Source organism: Lissotriton vulgaris, chromosome 8 (assembly GCF_964263255.1).
Source record: "Lissotriton vulgaris chromosome 8, aLisVul1.2, whole genome shotgun sequence".
NCBI lineage: Eukaryota > Metazoa > Chordata > Amphibia > Caudata > Salamandridae > Lissotriton > Lissotriton vulgaris.
In genome coordinates, this window is record NC_141696.1 from 1,247,692,801 (window position 1) to 1,247,720,615 (window position 27,815).

At 45.1% G+C, this 27,815-nt stretch overlaps 1 protein-coding gene and 1 pseudogene across 1 annotated transcript in view; one reads left to right on the plus strand and one right to left on the minus strand.

The window, feature by feature from the left end:
- FLT1 (fms related receptor tyrosine kinase 1) overlaps positions 1-27,815 on the plus strand; it is a 451,054-nt gene that overhangs the window by 251,043 nt on the left and 172,196 nt on the right. The window contains exon 16 of the mRNA XM_086935163.1: positions 12,677-12,783. Coding sequence (XP_086791289.1) covers positions 12,677-12,783 — 107 coding nt within the window. The remainder of the gene's footprint in view (positions 1-12,676; positions 12,784-27,815) is intronic.
- Positions 15,158-17,027, minus strand: LOC147698554 (targeting protein for Xklp2-B-like; annotated as a pseudogene).

Sequence of the window (27,815 nt, forward strand, 5' to 3'; positions counted from 1 at the left end):
TACCTTTGGATCACAGCCAGAGACTTTATAATTGAGCACAAGCCATGCACCCTCTCCCCTACAAAACAGTAAGGCTTCTACAGTTGATTCAAGAAACATCCAGCGATGGAAGCTGACTTGCATACACCTCCTAATTGGGTCTCTTTGTTTTGGCCTTAATATTACTGCCTAACCAAAATGATAAGTCTTCAATTTAGTCTTCAAGACAGTCATAATAGGGTAAAGCTAGATATCATGGGTTTAAAGAGTTCCAGATTGTAGGGCTATGAACTGAAAAGGAAGGGCCTCCACGTTTTAAGATTATTTCATGCACCTTGTGGACTCTCTTCTTGCTCTGAGAGCAGGAGAATAGTGACATATCCTAGAGATCAGAGAGGATATGGCTAATTGATGCAAACACTTGATGGCCAGGCAGGCAACCTTGAACCAGTTGTGGTATGCTAGTGGTAGCCATTATAATAAGTGATGTACAACTAAGCTAGGATATCTAGTTCCTAATCCATACACAGCATATACTACAGCATTTTTGGCTCTTTGTAATCACTGAAGCAGCATTGTGGGAAGACTTGAATAAAGGACATGGCAATTGCTCAACCGAGCCATAATTGTAGTTTACCCCACAAGGGAGTGATAGCAAAGGGAGAAGAACTTTATCTCCACTAGATGGTAAGAATAATTTTAATCACTGCATTCACTTGTGGGCCAAGGAAGGCAGCACCTTCAGAAGACACCATTGGTGTTTCACTTCATCACCCAACTGGAAGTCAATGCTAAATATTAGCCGGTTTAAGGACTGTCAGGGCAGATCTAACCTTGGATCCAAAACTAATCATATTAACAGGTGGCATTGTTGAACATTAACCCCCCAATGTGGACGAGCCTGACTTTTTTCATAACATTCTGACACACATGGGACATATAGACATGGAGTATGTGCTACTGAGCGGTGATCTCAATTTACCGCTGGGCACCCAACTGACTTGTCCAGCAAACACCACAGTAGCACACCCCGGTCACTGGATGTGTTGTGTCAAATCATGGATTTGTATGTGGTGTACAACGTTTGGCGCTACCACCACCCCCGGATATACTTTTTATTCTGCCCCCCACTCTGTTTGGTACAGGTTGGACTATTGGTTGCTCTCAGCCAATGTGGATTCCTGGATGTGGAAGATTGCGGTTTTACCACGCATACTGTCTGATCACAGCCTGGTCTTTTTACACTTGCAAGTCCCATATGGCTGCAACACGGAGCAAACTTGGAGACTCTATAGTGAGTCCCTACAAGACCAAGTGTTCCGGGGCGAGGTTCTAGCTGCAATAACTGAATATTTTGAGCTGAACATGGGGTTGGTTGTAAAATTAGGACACGCTTTGCGAAGCATTCAAGGATTTTATTTTTGTGGAGTGTATATTTCGAAGCACACAGGAGTCCTATGGGACATATGCACACAGCTATGGGGTATTGAGTCTGCCCTACGCTACATTAATGAGGCAGCTGCCACGGGCGGATCCATCTGTCTATTCCAAAGATATGCTTTGTTGACAGACTTTTGTGACCTTGCAGATAGGTCGGTCACTTTCATGGGGACACAAGCCAGGGCTCGCCATTCCGTACACTTGCCGGAATCCAGACAGCAGATTTCTGGGGGTCGGGGAGTCTTGGCTGAACTCCATCAGTAATATCGGAATCTATACTCCTCCCGTATGCCTGCCCTTCCTGCGGAAATATCCTCGTCTCTAGGAGGTGGCGAGGGTTTGGCTGAAGGATGGCTAATACCAATTTCTTTCTGAGCACATCACGAATCAAGGAAAGTGTAGCACCCATTGACACATTTGATGGCTCAAAGACACCTGATTTGGATTAGCCATATCTCTTGGCTTTATACAATGAATCATTAGTCACGAGAGTGCTACCCCCATCATTACACAAGGCAGTTCTTGTGATATTGGTGAACTGATGGAAGGACCCCCTCTTCGGCTCTTCATATTGCCTCTTATCTCTTTTGAATCTCAATTATAAAATCTTGGCTAAGGTTACTGCCACAGGCTGTCACTTCTAATGTAGCATATCATCTCACCATCATCCAGCATTGTTCCACACCACTTCACCTCTCTCAATCTACACATCATATTTGCGGTTCTCAATAGGAAATCATCCTCCACCCCAGCGGTTGTGGCCTTGTTAGATGCTGAAAAGGCATTTGATACCATTGAGTGGCCCTTTTTGAGAGCTGTCCTTAATAAACTGGGAATCCCCCCCCAAGCTACATCTCCTCAATTTGGCTTTTATGTACCCAACCTGTAACTCTTCATCACGTCAATGGTTCACTCTCTGAACCGTTCCTCATCACAAGAGGGACTAGGCAGGGTTGCCCCGTCTCTCCTTTTCATCATCGCTATGGACCCATTGGTCCGCTACATGCAGGACTGTTATCTGCATCGTGGTCTCCAACTTACCCATGGCCCACTTCTAATTTCCTTATATGCAGATGATATTTTGCTTTTTATTCGCCATCTGTAGGATAATTTATCACCCATGGTACAGGAGATTGTTCACTTCGGCAATTTCTCAGGTCTCCGAATCATCTGGGACAAATCCAAACCATTTCCATTGACCGATGCCACATGCCCTTAGCCGGCTGGCCATTTCTTCTCCTGGGTAGCACTAAATATCTGGGAATATCGCTACACAGGAACAGAGACCAAATATTGCAACTCAACTATGGATCAGCGGTAGCTAAACTTGCTTCCCAGAGAGACTGCTGGATCAAGGTCTCCTTCTTCATGGCTGGTCGTGTATCCATCATTAATGTGGTCATACTCCTTTGTTTCCTATATTTATTCTTGAACACTCCTATCCCACTGCCCGACGAGCATGCACATGTATGCTAGAACACCCTCACTCTCTATTACGAGCGTGGCGGACTTGATGTCCCTGACCACTATTTGTACTATATTGTTGCCCAATGCCAGTACTCCCATCACTGGTAGCATCGGATGCTTCCATCCCCTATTCGAAACCGGAGCAGGCTCAACTTGGTGACCTCGCACATGCTTTACTCTTGCCAAAGGGTTTTCCAGTTGGATGCCACTTACACCCATACGGTATCCATGACCTGCTGGGCTTGGCGAAGGCTACGGCAGATGTTGGGTGTAGGCCCTCAATATTTCCCTGCACTTCCACTACATGACAATCCCTAGCTCCCACTCACCAGTGAAAAGCTTGTACAGCGTGTTCTTTGATGTCATAATCTCATTACCCTCGGGGAACTATTCCTGGGTGGCCATGTTTTATTGTAGACCCCTCACACAGGATTAACCATTTCTGGATCATTTCATCTTCCGGAGAATCCAGAACACATTGTGGTCTTTGGTTCCGACCTTCCCGCTGCCCCCTGAGGATTTCCCTCCCTTGACACTTGTTGTGGCAGACAGAGATGGTGACCATTTAGTTTGCCGGCTGTTCCAGATGGGCCTCTCCCTCAAGCCTGACTCCACAGGAAGGGTGAGAGGAGTGTGGGTAGGGGACAACTTACGGACAAAATTTGGTCAAATTGTTGCCCACAAATCAGGAATTATAGACATAAATTACTACATTTCAAAATCCCTTCATTGTATTTCTCTCGCCCTCAGATATTGTCAAATTTGATCCTACTAGATCTGATCAGTGCGCTAAATGTCACACCTTTGGTGCTGACTTCGGGCATCTAACCTGGAGCTGGCCAAAGATTTCTACATGCTGGACTTAGGTTTTTGAGCATGTCACTGCCATGACTGATATAGAGCTCTCCCTGGATCCCCTTCTTGCACTCTTGGGATATACCAGCAACATACCACGCTCCTCAATCCGCTTCGTTTCCATGTGCTTCCTCTTAGTTACACCCGAAATAGCGCTGCGCTGGGGCAGTCCCGCTGCCTTCTCATCCTCTGCCTGGCTTAAAAGCATGTAATGTTGCGAAACAGTCAAAATGGACTCTGTGACATAAAACAAAAGTGTTGATATTTTATAGAACTGCAAATTAACATTTAACAATAGGATCCAAATATACACATTCAGAGTGCCCTACACTTGTTACATTTTGGAAGTAACACGGACATGCTATATGCTTTTAGTTTGTCTTCTCCTGCTTTTGGATTGATCCCACACATCCCCATTCACCCCTTACTGTTTAGTATTGGTTCTTCCAGTATGCTTCTCTATTCCTCTACCCTTAAAATGTTGATAGCATAATGTTCTCATTTGAATTTGAGGACAATCTGTTGAAACAATATTGATGACTAGGGCCTTTACATTACCTGCTGTTTAATTGGCCTATTGTAAATTGACTCTCCAACGAGCTCCTGTAGAAAATCCTCTTTTGCCCATGGCTGCCATCCCTTTCCTCTGTTAGACACTGCTTGGAAGGGGGTTCTCGGTGCATGTTTACATGGGTGCTTGTACATGCATGTAAAGCTACTCTAGTTCCTAGGTGCATGTGCGCAACCTGCCAGTTATTTGCATGAAGGAGCTGGAGAAGGCACTGAGCAGGGTACCCTCTGCAGGGACCCACAGGTGTATGCCATAAAGCCAGAAGGAGGCTAATAGGCAGGAATTTGTAGCATGTAGGTACTGGGAACCTTTTAAGGACAACAGGGTGCTGGGAGGCCCAGAGAAAACTGAACACCTGTACTTGTTGCAGGGATTCTGCTCTAGGACAGAACTATGCTTGGAGCCATAGAACATCAGGTCACCATACCACCTCATCGTCTATGAGTCCGACTAACTACAATGCCTCACTTGCATCCTAACCTTACCAGAGAAACAAGTGAATTGGCACTCCAGAGCACAACACTCTTGACCCACTCAGGGATCACAGTACCAGGATAAACCCTTTTACTCTATCACTCATACTTGTCTACAAAAAGACAACCAGGAGACACAAAGTAAGTTTAGAATATAGCATTAGAGCCCGACCTAGCGGGCTCTACCAGCCATTAAAGACCCGTTCCAGCTTCAACAAGGAGCTGGCCTTTAATGGCCAGTAGAGCCCACTAAGAGGGCTCTAAGGCTATTAGAACATTCCGCCCCTAGAGGGCAGACTGTTCTAATTACTAACAACAAAGGTTCTTGGAGCCCGAGGGGGTTAAACCCCCTCAGGCTCCGAGAGACCTTTGTTCACAGCAGCAGCTGTGAACAAAAACAACATTGGAATGCTGCTCTGCGGGCTTCTACCGGCCGGTAGAAGCCCGGACCACTCCATTGTATTCAATGGAGTGTTCCACATTCCAATGTTCTAATATTTATTTAAACTATAATGCTCTGAAATGCAGTATACGTGCCACAATTAGAAAACAAATGCATAATAAAAATACTGTTAGCATGATTTATAATTCACATACCATGAAAAGCCCTGTCATTTTATAGGACAGATTGACCTAAACCCCGCTCCTTTGCTACTAAAGCTAAATTAATATATATGAAAGATCTCTGAGATTACTGGCAGACCCCGTACTGTAGCATACATAGATGGATGCTCTACATCTCAGCAGACACAGTGCTCTTGTCTCAGAACTCTTGTTCCATGTGTTTTTTTGGCTCATGGACTAATCTATATGATAGGAATTGTGGTCAACTAAACAACAGCTGCATTCTTGTGTTATGTCTAGGTGCGTGTGCCTGGCCAGAAAGAATAACAAGGGACACTGTTGTTTGACCTTGTCTGTGTTGTTCAGACTAAATCCCAGGAAAAACCAGAACGCAAATACATAAGTGTTGGGGAGGATGTACAACTGCAGGACAAGTCTGGTCTTTGCAATTGTCGAGATGCCAGCAGCCAGGCAGGAAATGGTGCCAATTTTGGTTCAGGTGTTCAGTCCTTGCGATGTTGGCTTTTCTGTGTCCTTCTTCTGGTCCCAGGTAGTTGAATCTGTCACTGTGGTTTAAGGCAACCCCAAAACACTCAATTATGGGGTTTTTAGGTGAGTATATGGTAATAGACAATGGGTTACCTGCCACTGAGGAGACCACTCACGTTATATGACCACTTCCTGTGGGTAGTGGGATTATCCTTGACCCAGAAGTTTTACAAGATGGTGAAACCTTTCTCTGGATTCCCAAATCAGGTAGCCGACCTTATGTGTGTGACCAGCCTGTGAGTGAAACACGCCTCCTGAATATCTAATTTCCTGCCTTCTCTGGTGCCAATTGGGCCCCAGGTCTAGTGGGGAGCCAGGGTTGCTTTTCAAAGGCTGTAGAAGCTTTGAAGCCTCTGCCCTTGAAATGCTAATTCACTAGCCATCCTGCTGGAGGAGGTAGGAACACCTTCTGCCAAGCAGGCATAGTCTCTGGCCTCTGATAGCGCTGGCTCTCCCTGGCAGTAGTCATAAACTCATCTGTGGCTGCAGGCTGGATGGTACCAGTCAGCCAACACACGGAGGGGCAGATTTACAAGCCCCTTGCGCCAGGTTTACGCCGCCTTGTGTGACGCCACAGCGGCGTAAACGTGGCGCATCCCTGCGAGGCATTTACAACGTGACGCATCTAGGGAGATGCGTCACGTTATAAAGCCCAGCACCACAATGGGGGCGTTCCCACGCAGGGTGGGCGTTCTGGTGCCTGTGCGCCTCGCAAAAGTGCCTGCGTGAAATCTACAAGATTTCACGCAGGCACTTCCGCGACGATGCTACTTCAATTCCTTATGCCTGCTTGAAGCAGGCGTAAGGACTGATGCAGCATGTTCAGTATTGGGCGGCCCTGAGCATTGCTGGAGTTGCGTCGCGCTTGCGACGCGACTCCAGCGATGCGCCGCCCTTACGTCACGAGATGCGTCACGCATCTGCATACCCTTGCGCCACAGCGTGCCGCATTGTAAATGCGGCACATCTGCCGTGACGCAAGGGTCGTTTTGCGTGACACATTTGTTCTGGCGCATCTCTGCTGATATGCAGAAATGTGCCAGAACTCATAAATATGCCCCTAAGTGTCTAGTAGGGTTAGAGTGGAACCTCTAAAGGGCCCTCAGGGTGCACGTCTTCATAAATTCAATACTGGCATCAGTAGGTATTTATTAAGATGAGATGGTTGATACCAAACACAATTATTTTCAGTAAAGTCATTAATTAGGTTGGTAACTCATAATGACCAGTGCCCAGTACATATCTTTAAAATGGCTTCCTGATTACTTGCAATGACTAGCAATGGAACTGGTAATCACACGGGCATATCTGCTCATGCAGATGTGCCCTCACATGTAATACACTGCACCCTGCCTTAGGACTTCAAAGATCTGCTGTAGGGGTGGCTTACATATAGTACATGTAGTGTACTTTGGCATTGCACATAGGGAGCGGGCAGACAGTGCTGTAAATGTAAGGTGCACTTCGGTGGGACAAACTGTTCTTCCTTTCACAATATTTCGCATTGTATTTCCTACACTGGTGAATTATATGGAGTGGCCTATGCACAGTGGAGCTGCCACCCCAGCCCCTCCACTCGCCTCCTTCCTCTCCATTCACCTCTAGCTTGCACCATCTAAGTGTGTACAGAGATATTCATGTTGACATTTAGTGATTGAGTACATTGTTAGTCTAAGTCAGCCATTGTGATTCCTTCAAGTTGTTCCTCGTGGTTGCGGTAGCCATGGCTTCTTGCCTCGTGTGACTGGTTGTCTAAGTAAGGTGTGGTTCTGATGGCCCTCTCCTTAGCCTGTTTCTGCACCAGGAGCTTCTTGAGAAGAAGCCACTGAGCCACTTGCAGACGGTGACGCAAGTCACATTCTGTAGGATCCTTAGATCTCCTCTAATGATAGAATAGCTTCAAATGTGGTGGTATCTATTGGGTATGGATGAGCATTTTGAAATTGGGCATGTTTCAGCTGAGGAAAAAAATTCTTCGGGGGATAATCACGAACGCTGCTTTTGGAACTGATAGCACTGCTGATCTACTGAAACAGCCATGGACACCTGTTGTGCCAGTGGGGTCACCATGCCTGGTGTTGGCCTGTTAGTGTTATTGGCGCTAGGATGCTAAGGTGTCGTGGGTGGCTTTACAATTGAGACTGAAGGTCGAACAGAACGTGGAGGTGTTTGGTTTCTCAGAGGATACTGTTGGCTGCCCATGGCACAGTTGTATTCCACTGCTATGCTCTCTTGGACTTGTATTCATGAGGCTAACAGATGGTGTTAATGTAGGACTGTGGTCAGATGTGGTGTCCTTCATGCTCATTGCGTCAGTGCCCATTGTCCACTGGGTCAGTGTTGTTTCCTGTGCGGGGATGGAGAGGTTTAATGATGTGATGTAGTGGTTGAGATATATGGTTTAGTTGATTGCAAAACTGTCCCCTTACACCCCAAAGGTCAGTTTGTGTGACTCATGGCAATAGAATGTAGTGTTGTATAATCCACAGAACAGGTTACATGGATGTGACATGCACCTAAAGGTGTGTGCTTGGTAGTGGCAGATTTGTTCCCTGTGCAGCATGTCGTCTCCTCTATACTCTTGAAGTGTGTACTGAATGAGAGGCGGAGATTATATTCATTCATTTCCGTTTTTTGGTTTTTTTTTGCTGGTAACGTTTTGATCGTGGGACATTGTCTGTTTTGTGTGAACAGAATTTCATAGTGGCTTTGAATACTCAGGATTAATTCTCTGCCGGCCCCTTGTACGGTGGCTTTATGTGTATGTGCTCACGTCCATGTAAGGAGGGGTTGGACTTGGCTAAGAGATCCATTTGTGAGACTGTAACAGTGCTGGAAAAGCATCTTTTTGACATCCTTTGTTTTGGAGCGCAATGTTCATGAGTATTTTCCTGCTTATTGTAGTTTGTCCTCTATAGTTTGTTGGTTCAGATTGGTTGAGGATGTGCATGCTGTTCAGTAATGTACCCAGAGGAATGTGCTTTTAGGTATGGAAAGAATCCATGATTGCTGGAACTATTTTTGGATTTTTTGGGATTCTCATTTGCAGTTTAGTGGTGGCTGGCTGGGAACGGGGGTGGTGGGGAGAGGGGGCTAAAAAAACTAAATATTTACAAAAAAAAGTAACTTACCTTTTCACTGTGCCGCCTCTCCCCTGTCGTTGCTCTTCTTACTGGCAAGTCTTGGAAGCAGGAAGCACACAGGCTCACCTAAGTCAATCACAACTCTGTGGTTTGGCGATCAGACGGGAACTGGGGGCCGTGCATCACAGTCTGGTGGGGAAGATGCAAATTGTGCATGATTGTTTGGCCTGCCCAAGACAGCCGGCCAAACAGTCATGGAGAGGGCTGGACTGGAACCCTGGCAAAGAGCTCGCACAGCCCACATGGGGGGAGGGGTTGCACTAGCGGAAGGAAAACTTTGTGCCGCTTTTGTTGCTTGGGGCCGATAATGCAGCTATGCTGCAAAACCGGCCCCCGGTAACAAAAACAGCCCCCCGGGGGTCTAAAAATGGACCCCACCCTGGTGGCCCACCGGGGAAACTCCTGGCGCCCGCTTTAGCCAGTCCGGCCCTGGCCATGGGCCCTTAGAGTGTACCCACCACTCCTCCCCCTGTAATCCCTGGCCCACCCCGCCCTAACCTAGCCCCGTAGCTACAAAAAATAAAATGATAATAACAAAGTTCTTTTGTTTTTTCCTTTTTTCACTGCTTTGAGAGCAGTGGGGCTACACTTCCCCGCCTTAGCGGAGGAGCAGTCCTCATGTACTTTGGACTTATGGTTCTTTATAGCGAAAATTATCTTTTCCGTAACCTGAGATGGAATTTGTTGGTAAGCTCAACAGGGCCCTTTACAGTTTGGTTTAATTTGTATTAACAGAGTGAGGGAGGTTGCCATCAACACACTGTAGGTAGCAGTAGCCCACAGTAAGCAGAGTTCATAAATTCCAATATTGCGCAACTGATACATATCCGAGAAATCTTCCAAAGAGTTCGCCACACCGTTCTTACCAAAGTGCAGATGCTAGTCCAGTGATGAAAAAAATGCTCCCTTCAGCACTTCAAAAAAACTCAAGCATCAAAATTAAAATATTTCCTGTAAATAGTTAAATAATGTAAACGTAAAACCTCTCCTTGGACGGGATGGGTTGCAGCCTAAATATTTTAAGAAAGTGTTTGAATTCTAGTCTCTTGATCCCAAGGTTTGTTTGTTGTCTGTGCTATTTGCGGACCCAGATTGTCTGGACTACTACATTTTATCAAACAAACGGGCGGGCTTGTGTGCGTGGCCCTCATAAGAGAGCTGAAGAGAGGTCAGCATCCGTCAGGAAGGAAGCTGTCTGCGTCTCTCGCTCTCTTTCTGAACAGTTTTTCTGTTTTTTGATAAAACAATGTGTTATTTTGGTTTCACCAGGGGGATGAGTGGACTGCGGCATTGAAAAGCTTCCCGTGAACAATCACTGAACTTGCTTCTCTGTAGTATGTGGGTGCATTGAACATTGGAATGTAGGCTGTAAAAGACCTCCAGGCCCTGCTTCAGTCATGATCTAGACCAGGGTTCTCCAAAGTCGGTCTTGGAGTTGCCAGATCCATGCCATATTTTTACCATATCCTCATTTAGATAAATGTAGTTATCTTAAAAATCTTTATAAAAACTCTGGAGAACCCTGATCTAGACTAGCGGTTTTTAACATATGGTCCGTCTACTTTAGAATATTAAATAATATTAGCAGATTAATCAATACATACAAATAAAGAAGCAAAATGCAAAATTGAAAATGTTAAAATGTTCTGTAAATGTGAAGGAATTTGGAATTGGGGGCTATAAAATTTTTGTTGGTATTCTTAGTTTGATTCATTGAAGCAGTACAAGCTACAGCAAACAGAATAGAGTATGGCAGATGGGTGGCCTAAATTGGCTAAATTGGAGCACCAGCAAAAAGAGGGCAAGCATTAGGAGCAAAAAACATAACGTAATATGTTAGAGCCTAGCATATGACGCCACCTTTAAGAATAAAAAGCTCAAACCTTCCCATTAAAATGTAACTCTTGAGTGTCCTATACTTGTTTGTGAATTAAATAAAATATTTCATAAATTGTGTATTTGTTTGATGTAGAAATTGCTTAGGCTGGGGATCCGGCTAAGCATGACTGACTCAGTTGGAAATCCAGTAATGACTCAGTGGGAGTCCAAAGAAGTCAAAAGGTTAAGAACCGCTGATCTATACATACAGAAAGAACAAAAGAAAGACATCAATGTACATGGCAGTTATTCTCAATGACCACTTAATTCAAGCCTTTGACCCAAAATGTATTTTTTTATTGATGCGTAGCCGTAAGTACAATGAATATGCCCAAATGTGGGTTCCGTATTTCCTGTTCCCTAGGGTTCAAATGATTTCTCGTTGACAAAGCGCAACAAGTTAAAAACAGGTCTGCCATTGCTTGATTTTCTGTGCCGAGAGACACATGGTTTAGCAGCTTGGACTGGACTGTTTCCACTGGAGCAGGACTGAGCTGATTTGCATTGGTTGGTCTTTGCCTGCCGTGGGACAGTGGGCAGAAAAATCAATAAACTGGATGTCAGTGAAGAGTAATTGACAGTGGTTGTGATTAATTCAGGCATTCTACCGATCAATTTCTTGTATTTTAGGAGCAGAGGACTGCTGCCCCTGGACATGACAGTAGACTAAACAATAATCTGAAGTAGCAAATTAATAAAAATGATTGACCGTCTCAAAAATATACTTTACCTTCAAAAAAGTAAACCTTTCTCAGGGTCCTGCAGCATGCCCTGTTGTTTTGGAATGTAGGTAATGCCATCTTGGTTTTTAATTTGCAAAATCAAAGGGACCCAGCTCAGTCCTTGTCCCTTCCTATCACTGAGCCCCCTGTTATACCTCAGTCTTGTCAAGGTATTTGGTGGGAAACAACCTTTACAGCGCAACTTTTACAACGCACTACCATTACAACGAAACTTTTACAACGCAACATCCATTACAACGCATGCCATTACAACGCAACCATTACAACGCATGACACTACAACGCATACCACTACAACGCATGTCATTACAATGCAGTCATTACAACGCATACCATTACAACGCATACCATTACAACGCATACTATCCAACACTTACCCTACGGTTGCACCCCCTGGAGTTAGAATAGTAATTTTTACCCCTAAACTATCCAACACTTACCTTACTGTTGCATCCCCTGGAGTTAGAATAGTAAATTTTACCCCTACACTATCCAACACTTACCATACATGAGATGTAATGGTATGCGTTGTAATGGTATGCACTATCCACTGGCTGCCACATATGATTGACTGATACATACACCATCCATTTGCTGCCACATATGATTGACTGATACATGCACCATCCATTGGCTGCCACATATGATTGACTGTTGCCTTCATATTCAAACGTGGCAGTTAATGAAATATGGGTACATAGGAGTCTGTTTCTAAAGTAATAAACAATCACGTCGAATGAGCCAAATAAAGTCCCCGGTTGAATCTCATCTGTAAGCTTTTAATCGACCAATACCATATTTTCTTTTGTGAAATATGCTTATTTACCCTATAATTGTCAACAGCCTTCAGACGAATTTACTCATCAATTCCGGCCATGCTAAAAATGCGCTTGCTTTGCCTATTATAGCGGTTTTACAGTTCTATTAGAGAATACAAATTTCACAAAAGGCTTTTCGACACCGACTGTGACAGTCACTAAGCATTTTGGTAATTTCTGTAACTCCATTTTCCCAGGAACCTCTGACCGGCCCAGCCTGGAGCTCATAACTCTGACGTGTACATGTGTGGCTGCCACGCTCTTCTGGCTCCTGTTAACCCTCTGCATCCGGAAGCTAAAGCGGGTAAGAACAGATGTGCTTCCGGCTGCATGCCCACGCCATGTCTCTGTTTCTCATGGTCGGATAAATGTTTAAAGGGGGGTTGGGGGGAGGGGAGGGCAGAGGGCGTCCTTTTTTTAACACCTTCTCAGATGTTCAAACTGAAAGCCTAAATTAGCTCCAGGTTTGTTGACTGAGGAGAATAAATTCCACCGAGCTTTCATACTTTATGAAAAGTTGTCAAATATTTTGCATTTTTGCGAGCCACTAACTCCCATTGTGACCTCATTGAATGGAAGACACATTTTTGGATGTACCCGGGCATTCACATGGACGTGGGTACATACACAAACTGGTTTCACATCTACACACAGACCAGACCATAGGCAGGCCCAATATCACGGTCACAGGGCTTAATTTGTAGAAAAATAAGTGCCAGGGCCCTTCTCTGAAGGTCACTGCAGCCTGCACCACCCATACCCTGCCAGCGCTGCCGATGACAGTACCAACATAACACCTAACAATCTCACTCTTACAAGTGTGACAATTCACACTATTTCAGGCCACATAAAACTATAATAATGGCTTGAGAGGCAGGTATCATTTGTTTTCAATGTATATTAACTTAATAACACAAAGACAGCACCATCATGTGGTGGACTGTCAATAGAGCCAGGGCTGACAATTAAGTAGTGGTGCCGAGCACCAGACACCACTGGCACAAATTAAGCACTGTGTGACATACACAATTGACCACACATTCACACTGATACTTCCACATACACATATAAACACAAAAGCTTCCAAATTACCCTCACTAGAAGATTATTTTATAAAATAAATTACAATCTTCCTGAAGCTACTCTACAAATCTACCATCCGTTTTAGTGCAAAATTCAATATTCCTTCCAGGTCAGAGGAGACGTCCTGTTGGAGTCAAAGGGGCTGTTGATACCGGCTAAGAGTCACAGATGTGTCACTCCAAGTGAGTTGGACTTGGGGAGGCGCCACTCTCAGAATTGGCTTTAATGTAAGGAATGTCACATTTTTCTCAAAAATGTTTCTATAACTCTGTAACAAGATGAACAAAAGTGCACAAGTGCATCCTAATACAAACAAATGTGCTTCAAGTCTAGGCTTTAGGTTTGGCACTGAGAGAGCGTTAGGTGTTAAGCCAGGCTCATGTAATAAAAAAAAATACAGACAAGTCTACTAACATAAAGAGGGCTTTGGATCAGCCCGATTCTTCCCTTCGTCTGTCTAGCTGTCATTCAGAGTCTGCTTCTGACCACCGCAGTATACAGCACGGGGAAATGAGTCTCCCCACTGCAGCCAGTGACTCGTTTGACCGGTGAATCATGGCATTTTGCCTGATCACATCTGTACATGTGCCTAAAAAGAAGTACTATTCAGAGCCAGCACTTGTGCGTTTTTTTGCTGATTCTTCTTTTCTTTTCATTCATTATCCTTTTTTATTTCATTTAGTCATCCTTTCGTGTTTAAGCTATAATCCTGATTTAGAGTTTGACGGACGGGTACTCCATCACAAACATGCCAGCTAGAGTGTCTGCCTTATTACAAGAGCCGTAGGATATAATGCACTTACAATAAGGCCACATGATTTCTTTCATGTTTGTGCCAAACTTCAAATCAAGCTGTATGTCTTTAGTTTACAGCAATCGAAACCCAACAGTGTCTTTTCTTTGAACAAATAAGAATCATAGTGTTCCATGATGTGCATTCAAGCTAAAAAAATATATATAGTTGTGTTCGAAATACACCAGCCTGCCAGGAAGAACCTGTACTGTTCTCTTAAAATGATATGTAATGGTCATATTTTTTTGTTTAAAATGTATGTTGCAAGTATATGGCGTCCACTTTTAGGTGGTAGCATGTATTCTTTTTATTATATTTTTTGTGACATGTTTATTAGAAAAATACAAAATTAAGACCTAGACAGTGGTCTCTTATTTTTATATAATAAATAGAAATAAAACTCTAAAAAGTGATCAAGTGACCATGCAAAAGCCATCGTAGTATTTTTTAACAGACCGTTCAAAAGATAAGTCCTACTTGGAGGTCAGAAGACAAAGATGTACAAAGATATACAAGGCACAAATGGTGCATGTATTATGGAATTACAAACAGAATAAATGATACAGGCCATCCAGCGGACGAATCTATATACAACAGCGACATATACACATCACAAAGCATCAACAAGTCAGCAAATGCTGCTGTCCTCATCAATGACATTGTTCACAAGAACTTCAAAGGCATCAGGTTCGGAACTTGAAGTGGTTTGATGCTGGGTGATCTCAGGACAATCTGTGGCTCCCAGCAGGCCTCCACAGTTGCACACGTTAGCGGTTGAGCTTCAAATGCCAGAATCATTCCTTCAGTCCTGCTCTTTGGCCCTTTGCACTTCCATCTCAAGCCTACTCTCCTCTTCCAACTCCGCCTTCAAGGATTGAACTTCAGCCATCTGCCTCTGGAAATCCTCCTTCCCACACCTAGTGACCAGATGGAATGGGTCTTGAACCAACAACTTCTTTGGTGCAAAAGCTTCCGGACAGATGACACTGTTCGGTGGAGTGTTGAAGTGTACAGCTTCATCCTGCGGTCTGAGCTCACCTTTCGTCTTCTCTGCAGCTCTCTCATCTACTTGTCAGTAAAAGGCAGGAAGCGATCTAGCTCTGAACACTGGAACCTTCTCTTTCCTTAGATCTTCCAGTTTCTTCATCTTCTTTTCTAATCGCTCTTTATCTCTGGTGTCAAAGGAGAATTGTGCAAGCTGGGATCATCTTTGGTTTAGAGAAACTTGTTTATAGGGTAAATCCATTATGTAGCTTTCTGGAATCTTTTAAAATGGGCGGTTTCTCCACTACTCCCAGCATCTCAGTTGGACAAGACCTCACAAGGAATTGACCCTTTTCCAGTCCAGGCTGCTGCCACTTTACCCCTCGCTCCTGTATTCTTGCCTCATGTTCTATGTTGAAGCCAGAGTGTTCAGGGGATTCTTTCATAGGCTGCTTTTCAGAGTGAAATAGTTCCCCATGAAGTGATCTGGTATACAGTACTTGTGCTCGGCATTTCTGCAGCTTTTGCCCACCAGTCTCTCGTTCAGACGCACTTTTGCAGGCTACTGGTTTGCAGCGTTTTGTCCCAAACTCAGGACTTCTGGGATCAGCAGACTTGGCTCTCCGATATTTCACAGATGATGGACCCACATTCTCCTGAAGTCTGCGAAAGCGGAAAGGTGTGTCCTTGAAGAAAGCTGTGACTTGCTCAGCCATGGACACAAATTTGCCTGGTCCTTCCTCTACAAATTTCCTCTTGTTTTGCTTAGAGAGCTAGAAGGGCTTCGGGATAGTGCAGCCACCTTTGGGCAGATGCGCTGGGCAGGGAGCAGATCTCAGTGTTGCAGGGAAATCCACCGCTTTCAACTCGTCATTAGACTTGCTTACTGGATGTTGTTTGCGCAAGGTTGTTGTGTGAAAGTGAAACTCCACTGGAATAGTTATCGGTAAAATTGTCCTGTTTACAGGCTGACCTGCACCCAAAATGGCTGCTCTAAAGCTCTCTGCATTCTTCCTGCCTTGCTCGGCCACCTCCCACTGTATTTTCTCCAGCTACCGCTCCTCTGCGCTTTTACTTTTGGCCAACGTTTTCCTCCTGAGGACCATGGGCGTCGATGGAACGGATCGGCTGGTGCTTGGTTTGACAGACCCACCAAATGCACCCATGGGGCCTTTACTTATCGACTTCCCCCTAGTAAGTGTGTGTTGCACCAACGGTGACATAAACTGCAGCTTTCGGGCGCTCCTTCTACATACACTGATAGGGGAAGTGGCATTTGTCGGCAGGTGCCCTTCAGAAGGCGTAAGCGATTGCCCATCGGCTGCGGGAGGAGGCAAAACCTCTTCAGCAGCAGGAAGGGTTGGCCCGTTGACAGTAAGTAGGACATTAACAGTGCGTCTTTCCTTGTGGATCTTTGACAGCTGCCTCCTCTTTTGCTGAAGGGACAGTCTCCGGGATACCCTCCTTGGCAGTCTCGCAGATATTTGGGCTACCAACGCTTGGATAGTAAAGGCATTCCTTACACTAGCATGTGTGCTTTGAGGAGAGGCTTCTATATTGCCAAACTGCTCTGCAATGCTGAACTCAAATGAAAATGGTGCAACAATGGCTCCTGGAAGATCCTTTTGGGAGCTTCTTGGCTGTCGAAGTGTCTCATCTTGCTCAGGAGGGATAGCCTCGGAATCCATCAAGCAACATGTCTGTGCACCGGAAATCGCGCAGATCGTGCAGCGGTCACTCGTCCTCCTTGAACCTCTCGCAGGTAAGGTCAGTGGGGCTCGTATTCTCTCGTCTCGCGGCGTCCTTCGAAAGCATGCATTTTGTGACATGTTTTTGCAATAAAAAATAAACGAAATCTAATCACTGGTGCAGCCAGGCCTATTGACGGGTACTGTTTGTTCCTGTTCCGCATGAGAACTGTATGCCAATGTCCATATTATTGGAGAGTTGTTCGGGGATAAATTACAGAAAAGGTCAGGGATCACCCTTCATAAATGTCAAAGCTTAGAACACATTGTCTACTGCCATGACAGTATGGTGATTGTAGTTTAAGGAAACACGAGCAACCCAAATGTCCCTGTGAACATGGGTATCAAGTATAAACTTGGAACAAGTTTTCACATTAAACTCATGTACAGAAGACCATCATATAACAAGAGAATAGTATGGTGAACAGGTAGCAATATTGAATCTCACATCAGCAACATCATTTGTCAAAACACTTCCTGTGTTGTCATGACACTAATTTGCTTGGGAGTTAAAATGTACTCACTGAAGAACAAGTAATTAACATAAACTCTAATGTTTCACAGACCTTTGTTGTGTCAGTTAACATCCATATGGTTTATTCTAACTTTGTACACGATTTTGAACTCTGTTCACTGAAAAATTTGATCTGTCACTGGCTGTCAGCACTGTAACTAATAAAATGAGTCTGTCTTGAACTCTTGATTCATACCACGTTTTGACCTCGACAACAGGGTTCAAAGAAGGGATAAGTGAATGTATTGGTGCATAGGTCTAACTCAACTGGATTAAAAGCACTCTTCATTTTGAGAAACATTTTAGTAACTTTTCCATCGTCTAATTTTTGTACACTCGACATTGAAGTCAATTGACATTGTAGATTCAAGGGATCTGTCTTGCCGGAAGCTTTTGTGGGGCTCAGGTTACAAACGCAACGGAGGGCTTTTGTCTGCTTTTATGGTGACACATAATGGTGGCTAAGGTTATCTGCCTCATCGAGAATACATCAATGTGATAAATAGATAGATTTAGCAGTGGCATTGCAAGCCCCTGGACAAAGCAGGTACTGAGACAAATTGCTGCTGTGGCCCCCATTGTTATAGCCAAGCAAAACATTAAGGGGAAGATTTATCAACACTTGGAACTTCTGCAAAGTCACGCAATGAACACAAAGTAGCCAAAGTATAAAGGGGCAGATTTATGTTAACTGGCGCATCCCCAGGGATGCGCCAGTTAACATGCGCCACAGTGCGCCACAGCTCCGCCAGCCATGGTGCGCCGCATTTATAATGCGGCGCACCATGGTGCAAAAACGGCACAGATGCGTGACGCATCTGTGCCAGAAATGTGTCGCATTGCTGGAGTTGCGTCGCAAGCGCGACGCAGCTCCAGCAAGGCTCGGGGGTGCCCCATTTTAACAATGCTGCGTCAAGACCTACGCCTGCTTCAAGCAGGCGCAGGCTTTGGACGCAGCATTGGCTTAAAAGTGACTGAGTGAAATCTCATAGATTTCACTCAGCCACTTTTGCGAGGCGCACCTGCCCAGGAACGCCCACCCTGCGCCGGAACGCCCACAAGCGGCGCAGGGCTTTACAACGTGACGCATCTGCCTAGATGCGTCACGTTGTAAATCGTTCGTAGGGATGCGCCACGTTTACGCCGCCTTGCGTGACGCAACAGCGGCGTAAACGTGGCGCAAGGACCTCATAAATCTGCCCCCATGTGTTCACTTTCCATCGCAAAACTTTTATGTTGCACTGCAAAATAACCCTTATAGTAACACAAAGAACGCCTTTGCTTCAACATGTCTCATGGGTGGTACATGGTTGTTTACGTATCAACAACAAGAGGGAGTTAGAAGGGCAATATTTTACGGGATCCAGTGTATCAGCCCTTGGACCGTAGCTACAAACAAAAAGATACATTACTCCCCAGAAAGGACAAGAAATCAGCGTAACCAAGCGGAGAAGAAAAAGAAGGGGGGGAAGTCCCCCTTTCGGAACTAAAACCCTCACACACCCAGCAAGCAAGGTGTCATGCTTCATCATCTGAGTTCTGCTCCTCGTCAGACTGGCGCTGCAATGTCTGGCGGGCACCCGTGAAGGGGCTCTTTATCGGAGATCTTTTGTTCCTGCCAGTTGGTGCATGTGGGTATGAGGGCTTTAGGTGGAGTGTAGACGTGAAGTAGTGAAAAATTAAAAAAGGTTGGTGAGTCCACGACAATTTTATTGGTGTGGTACACTACCTTGATAAAAACAGTGAGGTGACAGAGCACGCTGGTGCGAAGATCCAGTGGTGTCTATCTTACCTAAAGGTCGACATGGACATGTTTCATGCTAATGAAGCAATTCGTCAGGACCTACAATTAAAAATAGAAATGAGTTCTACACGGTTGAGAAGGGGAATACTACCTTCCTCTGGAATGGGACTACAGGCCTGATGGTCCTGCTGAGTCCAAATGGGACCTAAGAAAGGGCGACAAAAGGGACGACAGGAAACCCACAAAACCGCTCTTATAGAGGACTTAGGTCACAACCGTCTGGTTAACACTGTCTATGGCTCCAGGTGGGGTTTTTTTTGGATACCCCAACCTATGCCGTGAAATATATGAAAGAATAAGAGTAATAAAAACAAAGCTGCAGGAGAAGGGAGACTTAAGCAGAGACTAGGGTATGCAGCTACGGATACCCGTGTCACAAGAGTGCACTACGATGTAAAATACTGTATAGACAGATTCAAATGGGAGTTAAAAATAACATCCTGTGTTACAATGCCTCTCCCTATTGAGACCGACAATGGCATCTCCGGTCTTCTCTGGTAAATCTGGCACCAGTAGTTGGTACTCTAGAGTGAAAGGGGAGACAACGTAAGGAAGAGCAGTCACGAGGAACCACAAACTAGTCAGCAGGCTCCCGGATCAAGGGCCCAAATGTGCGACACACGCACCGGCTCAATTATTATCACAAGCCGCTTGGTCAGGAGACTGCCAGATCGCTTGCCATCCAAGTGTACCAGGGGGACGCGCGCAGACCCGGGTAACCTCGCACCACACACCCACATGACCCCGAAAGGTCAGTAAGCTGGCGGCGCCAGGTAGCCCGAAGATCGCACTGTATACCCCAGGCGGTATAGACAGTAGTTCCCTGTTCATGCGGTATAGCGGGAACAAAGGAGGTCTGCAAAATGGACGCGTTCAGAGGGGCGCCCAGGGTGCTGAGAGCCTGCGATTGATAACGCTCCTCGGGTGAGAGCAGACATCGTGGCGCTTCTTACCTGTCCGTAGAACGGATCGCGCCTTTACACCTACCCACAACGTCGGGGTCAAAGAGAAGCCGGGGCACCAATGAGTGTAGAAACTGTGCTTATAACTTCATGGTGCCGGCTGTCTTGAGGGGACCCACGTAACGTGAGGGGCGGGCCAGAGGGGTCGCGTCTACGTGTGGGCGTGGTTCACATATGCTTCAATCCAAGTGGAGTGCTATGTTTGGTTCGCCTCACTGCGGCAGCCATCTTGGAGTGTATGGCAATAGTGTGAACAATTAGCCAAACTTGCCTAGGATAGCGTCAAACAAATGTACAGGCGTGGTGGGGATGTTGGAACACCAGTATGATTGAGGGGCGAAGAAAGTGGACGGTTTTTGACAGAGGGGTCACGTCTACGTGTGGGCGTGGTTCATGTGTATTACATTCCTAGTGGCGTTCTACAGGTAGTACGCCTCACCACGGCAGCCATCTTGGAGTACTTGACTATATTGTGAAAATGTAGCCAAACTGTCTTAAATAGCGTCACACAAATGTAAAGAGGTGGTGGGTATAATGGAAAACCAGCAGCATGGAGAAATGACAGGAAAGTGGGGTGTCTAAGTCCTAGTCAGGCTCCCCCATGGAATTGCGTCATTAAGGCCCTCAGTATCAGTACCCAACCGATGCACCCACCTCTGTTCTATCCTAAACAGAGCCTGTTGGGTAATCTGTTGGTGTGCTTCCAGGATTGTCCACTTTAGACTGTCTGCTGGATGATTCATTTCAATGTAGTGACTGTATAGTCTAGTGTGTGTCTTATGACTTCTGATGTTACTCCTGTGTTCAGTGATGCGTAACTTTATCTGTCTCATTGTCACATGCCAATGTACTTTTTCCCGCAAGGGCAGGTGAGAAGGTAAATGCATCTAGCAGTGTTACAGTTTGTGTGACGCATCTGTTTCCATGTGAAGGTTTCAGTGAGCTTCAGCTCTTTGCTAGGGCTGGTCTAATTGCATATCACGCACCCCCACAGGGAAAATGGCCCATCACCGGGGGGAGATTCCAGAGGGTCCTCTGAGTGACTACCTCTTTTTTCTTAGGCCTGGTGTGTATCAGCTGATCTTTAAGATTGGCGGTGCACTTGAAAGCGAACCTAGGCCGCAGGAGGGAGAGGTCGCCAGAATTGATGATATCCCAATGTTTGATTATGGTTTTCTTGATGTGTGTCGAATTCCTCGTAAAGGAAGACACACAAGTGATTATTTCTGACTGTTAGTCCTTGTCTCTAAGAGAACCTCTCCGGGATTGTTCATCGCCCTTTTGTAAGAGTTGTTTATCTGTCTCTGTGGGTATCCCCTGTCATGGAGCTTGTGCTTGAGTACTCTGTCCTCTGTTTTGAAATCAGTCATAGACGAACAGTTTCTGCGTACACGACGAAATTGCCCGAAGGGCAAATTATCCCTAAGGGATCGCGGGTGGTGGCTGTTATAAAGAAGGAGACTGTTTCTGTCCGTCCCTTTTCTGTATAAGTTAGTGCTCAGCCCACTATCCGAGAGCCAGATTCTGAGGTCTAGGAATGGGATGTCAGTTTGTGAAATGGTACTGGTGAACCTTAGGAAGGGGTTTTGTGCATTGATCCAGTGACAGAATGCTTGACATGTGGCGGTATCCCCCTTCCATAGTATCAGGATATCGTCAATGTACCTGCGCCAGATGGTGAGGTTTTCTTTATAAGGATTTTGGTCACCCCAGATGATGGACTCCTCAAAAACTGCCATGTAGATACAGGCCTGGCTCGGAGCGAAAGTGCTGCCCATTGAAGTGCTCTGTATTTGATGGTAAATCTGGGTCTCATATTCAAAGAAATTTTGGGTGAGTGCGAACGTGGCACATTCCATGATGAAAGAAATTGGTGTGGGGGAATACAAGATCTCCTTACGTAGGGTCATCTCCACAGCTTCTAAGGTGGCTTGTTGTGGGATGCTGGTATAAAGTGCTTCCACGTCGAGGGTGACAAGCAAGTCCACCCCCTCTCTACCCTCGATATTGTCAATCAGACACAGGACATCTCTAGTGTCCTGTAGGAAAGATGGAATTTTCTTTACCAGAGGTTGCAAAAACTTGTGAACAAACTTAGACAGGGGTTCCAGCAGAGATCCTAGGCCGAGACAATAGGTCTCCCAGGTACAGGTGTTGTTCCTTTATGGATCTTTGGTAAGGTATAGAAATATGGGGTCCGCGGTTTTTCGGATACCAGGTAAGCGGCCTCATTTTTGGTGATCCATCCATTCGTTTCACCTTCCATCACTAGTGACGTGATGAGGGCGGAGATTCTAGGAGTTGGATCAGTAGCAAGGGGCATATAGTGTTGTTTGTTGGAGAGTTGCCGTTTGCATTCGTTGTCATAGTCCACAACTGTCTGGATCACGGTGGCTCCACCCTTATCCACCTGTTTTATGATAATGGTGGGGTTATTAGAGAGCGAGTTAATAGCTTCTCTCTCAATTTTGCTCAGATTATGGAAAGTAGGGTTTCTAGGTCTATTATTCAGAACCTTTAGTACAGCACCCTCAAATGCCAGAATCTCAGGTGGCACCATGTTGTTGGTAGGCGTAAAAGTGGACGGTTTGCGTAGCCCTGTGTCATCGTTCTCAGATTCTGGCGAATCTTGAAAAAATGCTTTAAGACGCACCTTTCTGAAAAATTGTTTCAGTTCACAAGTTTCAGTAAATTCATCTGGTGTGGGGGTGGGGACAAACTCCAGACCCTTCTCCAGGACAGTTTTTTTCAGTTTCGGTCAAGATTCTGTCGGACAGGTTGACCACTAGGCTTTCTTTCCCCTGGTTGCACTCCGAGTTTCCACTGATGGAGTGGTGGACTGGTCCTGCCATTGTACGCCCTTCTAACCTCCTCTTTTGCGCCCTTTTCCTCTGCCCCAACCTCTGCCTAAAAAAGGGGGGTTGTTAATTGGATAGAACTGTGGTGGTCCCTGTGGATAGAAGGGGTACTGCCATGGAGGAGGGAGGTGGGGAGGAGGACTTTGGTAGACGTTGTTGTTATAGTCTCTAGACACATTGCGGCGTTGGTTACAGGGTCCCTGGCTAGTTCCGCTAGAGTCACTGCTGGAAGAGCCCCTACGGCTTCCTGTATCTGAACTCTCATCAGAGGAGTAGCCATTTTTAGTAGAAGTAAAATCAGCCTTGAGGTAGGGGTACACCTTTTCTTTGTTGAAGTTAGCCAAGTCTTTTTCAAGTTTGGTTATCTTTTGTTTAAGGAGATATTCCTTTTTGTCAGAGATCTCTTTATTTATCTCAGCCAATTTCGCCGCGAACAAAGTTTTGAGCATAGAGCCTTTAATTGCAATTTCAGCTGCATGTATCTTGACTAAGAGGGCATCCGCAATCTTTTTGCGGTTTTAACTATCAGAAAAAGAAGATCTTTTGTACATTTCCAAGAGATTTGGCACCAGTCACGTTTAAATGGTCCATCCTCAAGAAAGATCCTTGGGATGATGTTGACTATCAAGCCATGAGGAGCGATCTTAGCTCTGAAGTATTCTGTCATCATAGCCCCGTGGATGGTAATGCGGAGCCAATCTTTTTTAAGTTGAGTTAATGTGGTCCATTCATCAGTAGTTGAACCTGAAGCAACAGTGCCTCCTGCTCCCAGCAGGGAGGATGCTGCCCTCAGTTCCTCTGCTATTGCCTCCTCATCGAAGCTAAGACCTGGGACATCTTCCATCATTGGACGGAGACTACTGTTGTCAGTGTCCAGGAATATACTGTATAACAGGGTGGACCACACAGTAGAGAGACTACTGTAGGTAACCTTAATACTCCCACGGGGGTAGCCCGTGCAGGTAATGCATCAACAACAAGAGGGAGTTAGAAGGGCAATATTTTACGGGGTCCAGTGTATCAGCCCTTGGACCATAGCTACAAACAAAAAAGATACACTGTTCCCCAGAAAGGACAAGAAATCGGCGTAACAAAGCGGAGAAGAAAAAGAAGGGGGGGAAAGATCTCCGATAAAGAGCCCCTTCACGGGTGCCCGTCAGACATTGCAGCACCAGTCTGACGAGGAGCAGAATCCAGATGATGAAGCATGACTCCTAGCTTGCTGGGTGTGTGAGGGTTTTAGTTCCGAAAGGGGGACTTCCCCCCTTCTTTTTCTTCTCCGCTTGGTTACGCCGATTTCTTGTCCTTTCTGGGGAACAGTGTATCTTTTTTGTTTGTAGCTATGGTACATGGTTGTTCCCACACTATCACCTGTTGTTTTTTTAATACAAAGCTCTAGCTGCTACAATTAGTAGACAGGGCTTTACACCAAAAAAATGCCTCCTTGAGGTAGGTTCTAACAAATCAGTCTGCCTCCTAACGGTTTCTTTGCCAATACACAAGGCGTTTCCCTCAATAGCATGGGGTCAGAAGGAGAAGAAGCGGATTGGAAGCTTGAGCCATAACTGAACATCAGGAATGCACGAGTAGCCTTCTCACTCCATGCTATACTAGCAGTTCTGTCAGTATTTTGTAGGTTCAACTTATAAGCACTACTCATCATCTTTATTCAATTATTTTAATATAGCCATAAAAGTACAGATACAATTTTCACATATAAAATATCTTCACATAAACATTGTACCAAACATAATAAAATCTTAGGAGTAAAATTGAAGAAAAACAACTTAGCAAACTTCATGCGATACAATTGTGAGCTCCTCATAAATATTACACCAAACAGTACACATTCACAACTATACATAGGTGTAAAATCAGTACTTGTTGTGAATCTTTGAAGGGCTTAAAATATAGTTCAGAACAGCATATATAACTTCTGGGGTACCCAAATCATAAAGGTAGGCCACAGCCTGTTCATGAGAACTTGCTCCTAATGTAGTAGTAGTAAGCTTTATTTCGATATAGAAACATATCATAAAAGCAACATGACAGCATAAAAACAATAGTCGAAACAAAGCAATTTACAATTCATATTACCGTTAAAACATTCATATTTACACGAGAGAAACATAAAATTTATACAAATGAAAAGGGACACTCTACTGTATCATCAGTTTTTTAGCAGATCTTATGCGCCAGGCCCAGCCTAGGAATTTAGCCAAACAAATAGCAAAAAAGGGTCTTGTATCTGAGAGCAGTATTCTTAAAGCTTCCAGATGCGAGCGAGTTCCCAGGCTCCTGCAAAGAGGCTTCAACCACCTCCGTCTAGGGGCCATATAGACTTGACACTCAAATAGAAAGTGAGCAACAGATTCAATTTTTAGCTCACAGAATGGGCAGTGCGGTACAGTTTGCAATGGTGGTTTCCAGGTAGAGCTAAACTGACATAAAGGTAAGACCCCAACCCTGAATTTGAAATATAATGCCCTGTCATGTGAACTGTGAATCAAATCCAAGTATGGTTCTCTGGAGGGGATATCTTTAACCATTAAGAAATTGGCAACAGATTTTGGGTGATTTGATTTACCAATTCTCTCATTATCCACCCAAGACCAGTAAGCCTTCTTCAGTTCTTGTTTGGGAGGTGCTGTTTTATTTTCCCACGCAGCTCCTAGACCGAGTTTGTACAATGCCCTCTTAACCTCTCTGAGCCAGGCGATCTTATGCCAGCCAGGTAAGGATAGTACATCTTTTAGGGCATCTGCATAGCTGTGGAGCTCGGGGACATTCCAGATTCTAGACCATAGAAGTAAGGGGCGTAATTTTGCTTGCTCGCAGATTGGGCGAGTACCTGCGTCAAGCAAGATGGGAATTGTGGGGGTGCTCTGGGGTAGCCTCATCAGATCTTTATGAAATTTATTTTCTAGGTGGGCCAAGGTATCCACTCTCTGGGTACCCCAAAGTTCTGCGCCATACAGTGCTGCACTCACAACCCTACCCCTATAAATATCGAGAAGTGCCCCAATAGGTTTTATGGAGGAAGCACGCTGCTCTTTTAGTAAAGCACCAACAACCCTCTAATGTCAAAAGTAAAGGGCAAAGAAACTGCCTTCTCTGTGTAATATAAAAAGAGCAAAATAAAATTAAGTGCTTAGTGTATTGCTGTGCAACACCATCACAGGGACAAGGAGAAAGAGACAGGAACCAAGTACCCGGTTCTGGGAAAGCTACTAAGAAATGTAAAGTTTGAAGGTGAAGACTTGTCAATAAAAAGCGTTGCCTTTCGTTGAGAACTATCTGTAAGTTAGGTGCCGGCCGAAGAGGGAAAGGTTTGGGAAGTTCTCTAGCTCTAGTACTACTGTTCACCCGCAGACTAGATTTACATGGTTTTAAAAAATAATTTTAATTTGTCTTAATGAGACACCTTCAAGACATTCTGGGTTGGAGAAATATTCAGGAACACCCATCTTTGTGAAGCTACTTTTACTACATTTCAGCCAATTAATTTCTAGAGAATTTACCAGAGCCAAACAATCACTCAGAATTTGCATACAAAAGTGGGCTTCGGGATGTTTCCAAGTTTTAAGCCAAAGTAACAACGGCTGCAGTTTTTTTTTTTTTTTTTTTTTTAATTTTTGAAAACCTTTATTGTGCTCAATAGACAATACACATACGGGCCTACAACCATCCGGCCGGCCACAACACCTCATGTAGCACTAGTGCATGCAATACGGCGCCAAGGAAATGTGGCATGGCAACAGTTACGATGAAAGAACAACGTGCAAAGCGCCACAATACCCAGGCATAGGAGCAATGTAGGTTAATTTTAAAATTCTTTTTTTGTGCAAACATTAAGAACAGGTCATAGTATTCCGTACACAAACTACAAAAAGAAAAGAGCAAGGTCCATGTAGGTGGGACTCGACAAGAGACATCAGTACCTGGCGGAGCGCTTCACAACATGTAAGTCCCGACCAGAGGATGGCCACAAAATAGTCAATCATCAGGAAGCTGCCTAAACAACCCATCTGCATATACACCGCCACCCATCCCCCAGTACACCTAGCACGGGCCCAAAAGAGAAGAGAAAAATCATAAAAGAGCAAGAAAGGCACCATAGAAATAAAAATTCGAACTAAAAATAACCCCCCACCCTACACACATGCAGAGGCTATGGCCTGCCCCCCCCCTAGCAGAGTGTCTGTCGCCCCATAAACCCGAAATATAGCGAGTGAAGAGAAAAGAAGAGAAGAAGGAGAGAAAGCAGTAGGGAAAGCAAAAAGAAAAGGTATAATCCAATGACTCAGGGAGTAGGAACAGAAACCCGTCCCTGGGCTCCCACACGAGAAGGTCCGGGAGGAGGGTCAATTAAATATACAGGCGAACTCCGCCGGCCCATTAAGCAATACCCGCCCCAACAGCAACATCAGATAGAGCAACAGCAAGCAATTATGTGGGGAGAGTCATTGCGCAGTCAGCGACAAAACAGGCCAGATTCGAGGTCCACCCTACCTCCACCCACCCGCCCGGGTGTCAAACAAAGAAAGTCGTCTATCCCTGGCCCGATCTGGGACGTTGTCTCGCGCCCCC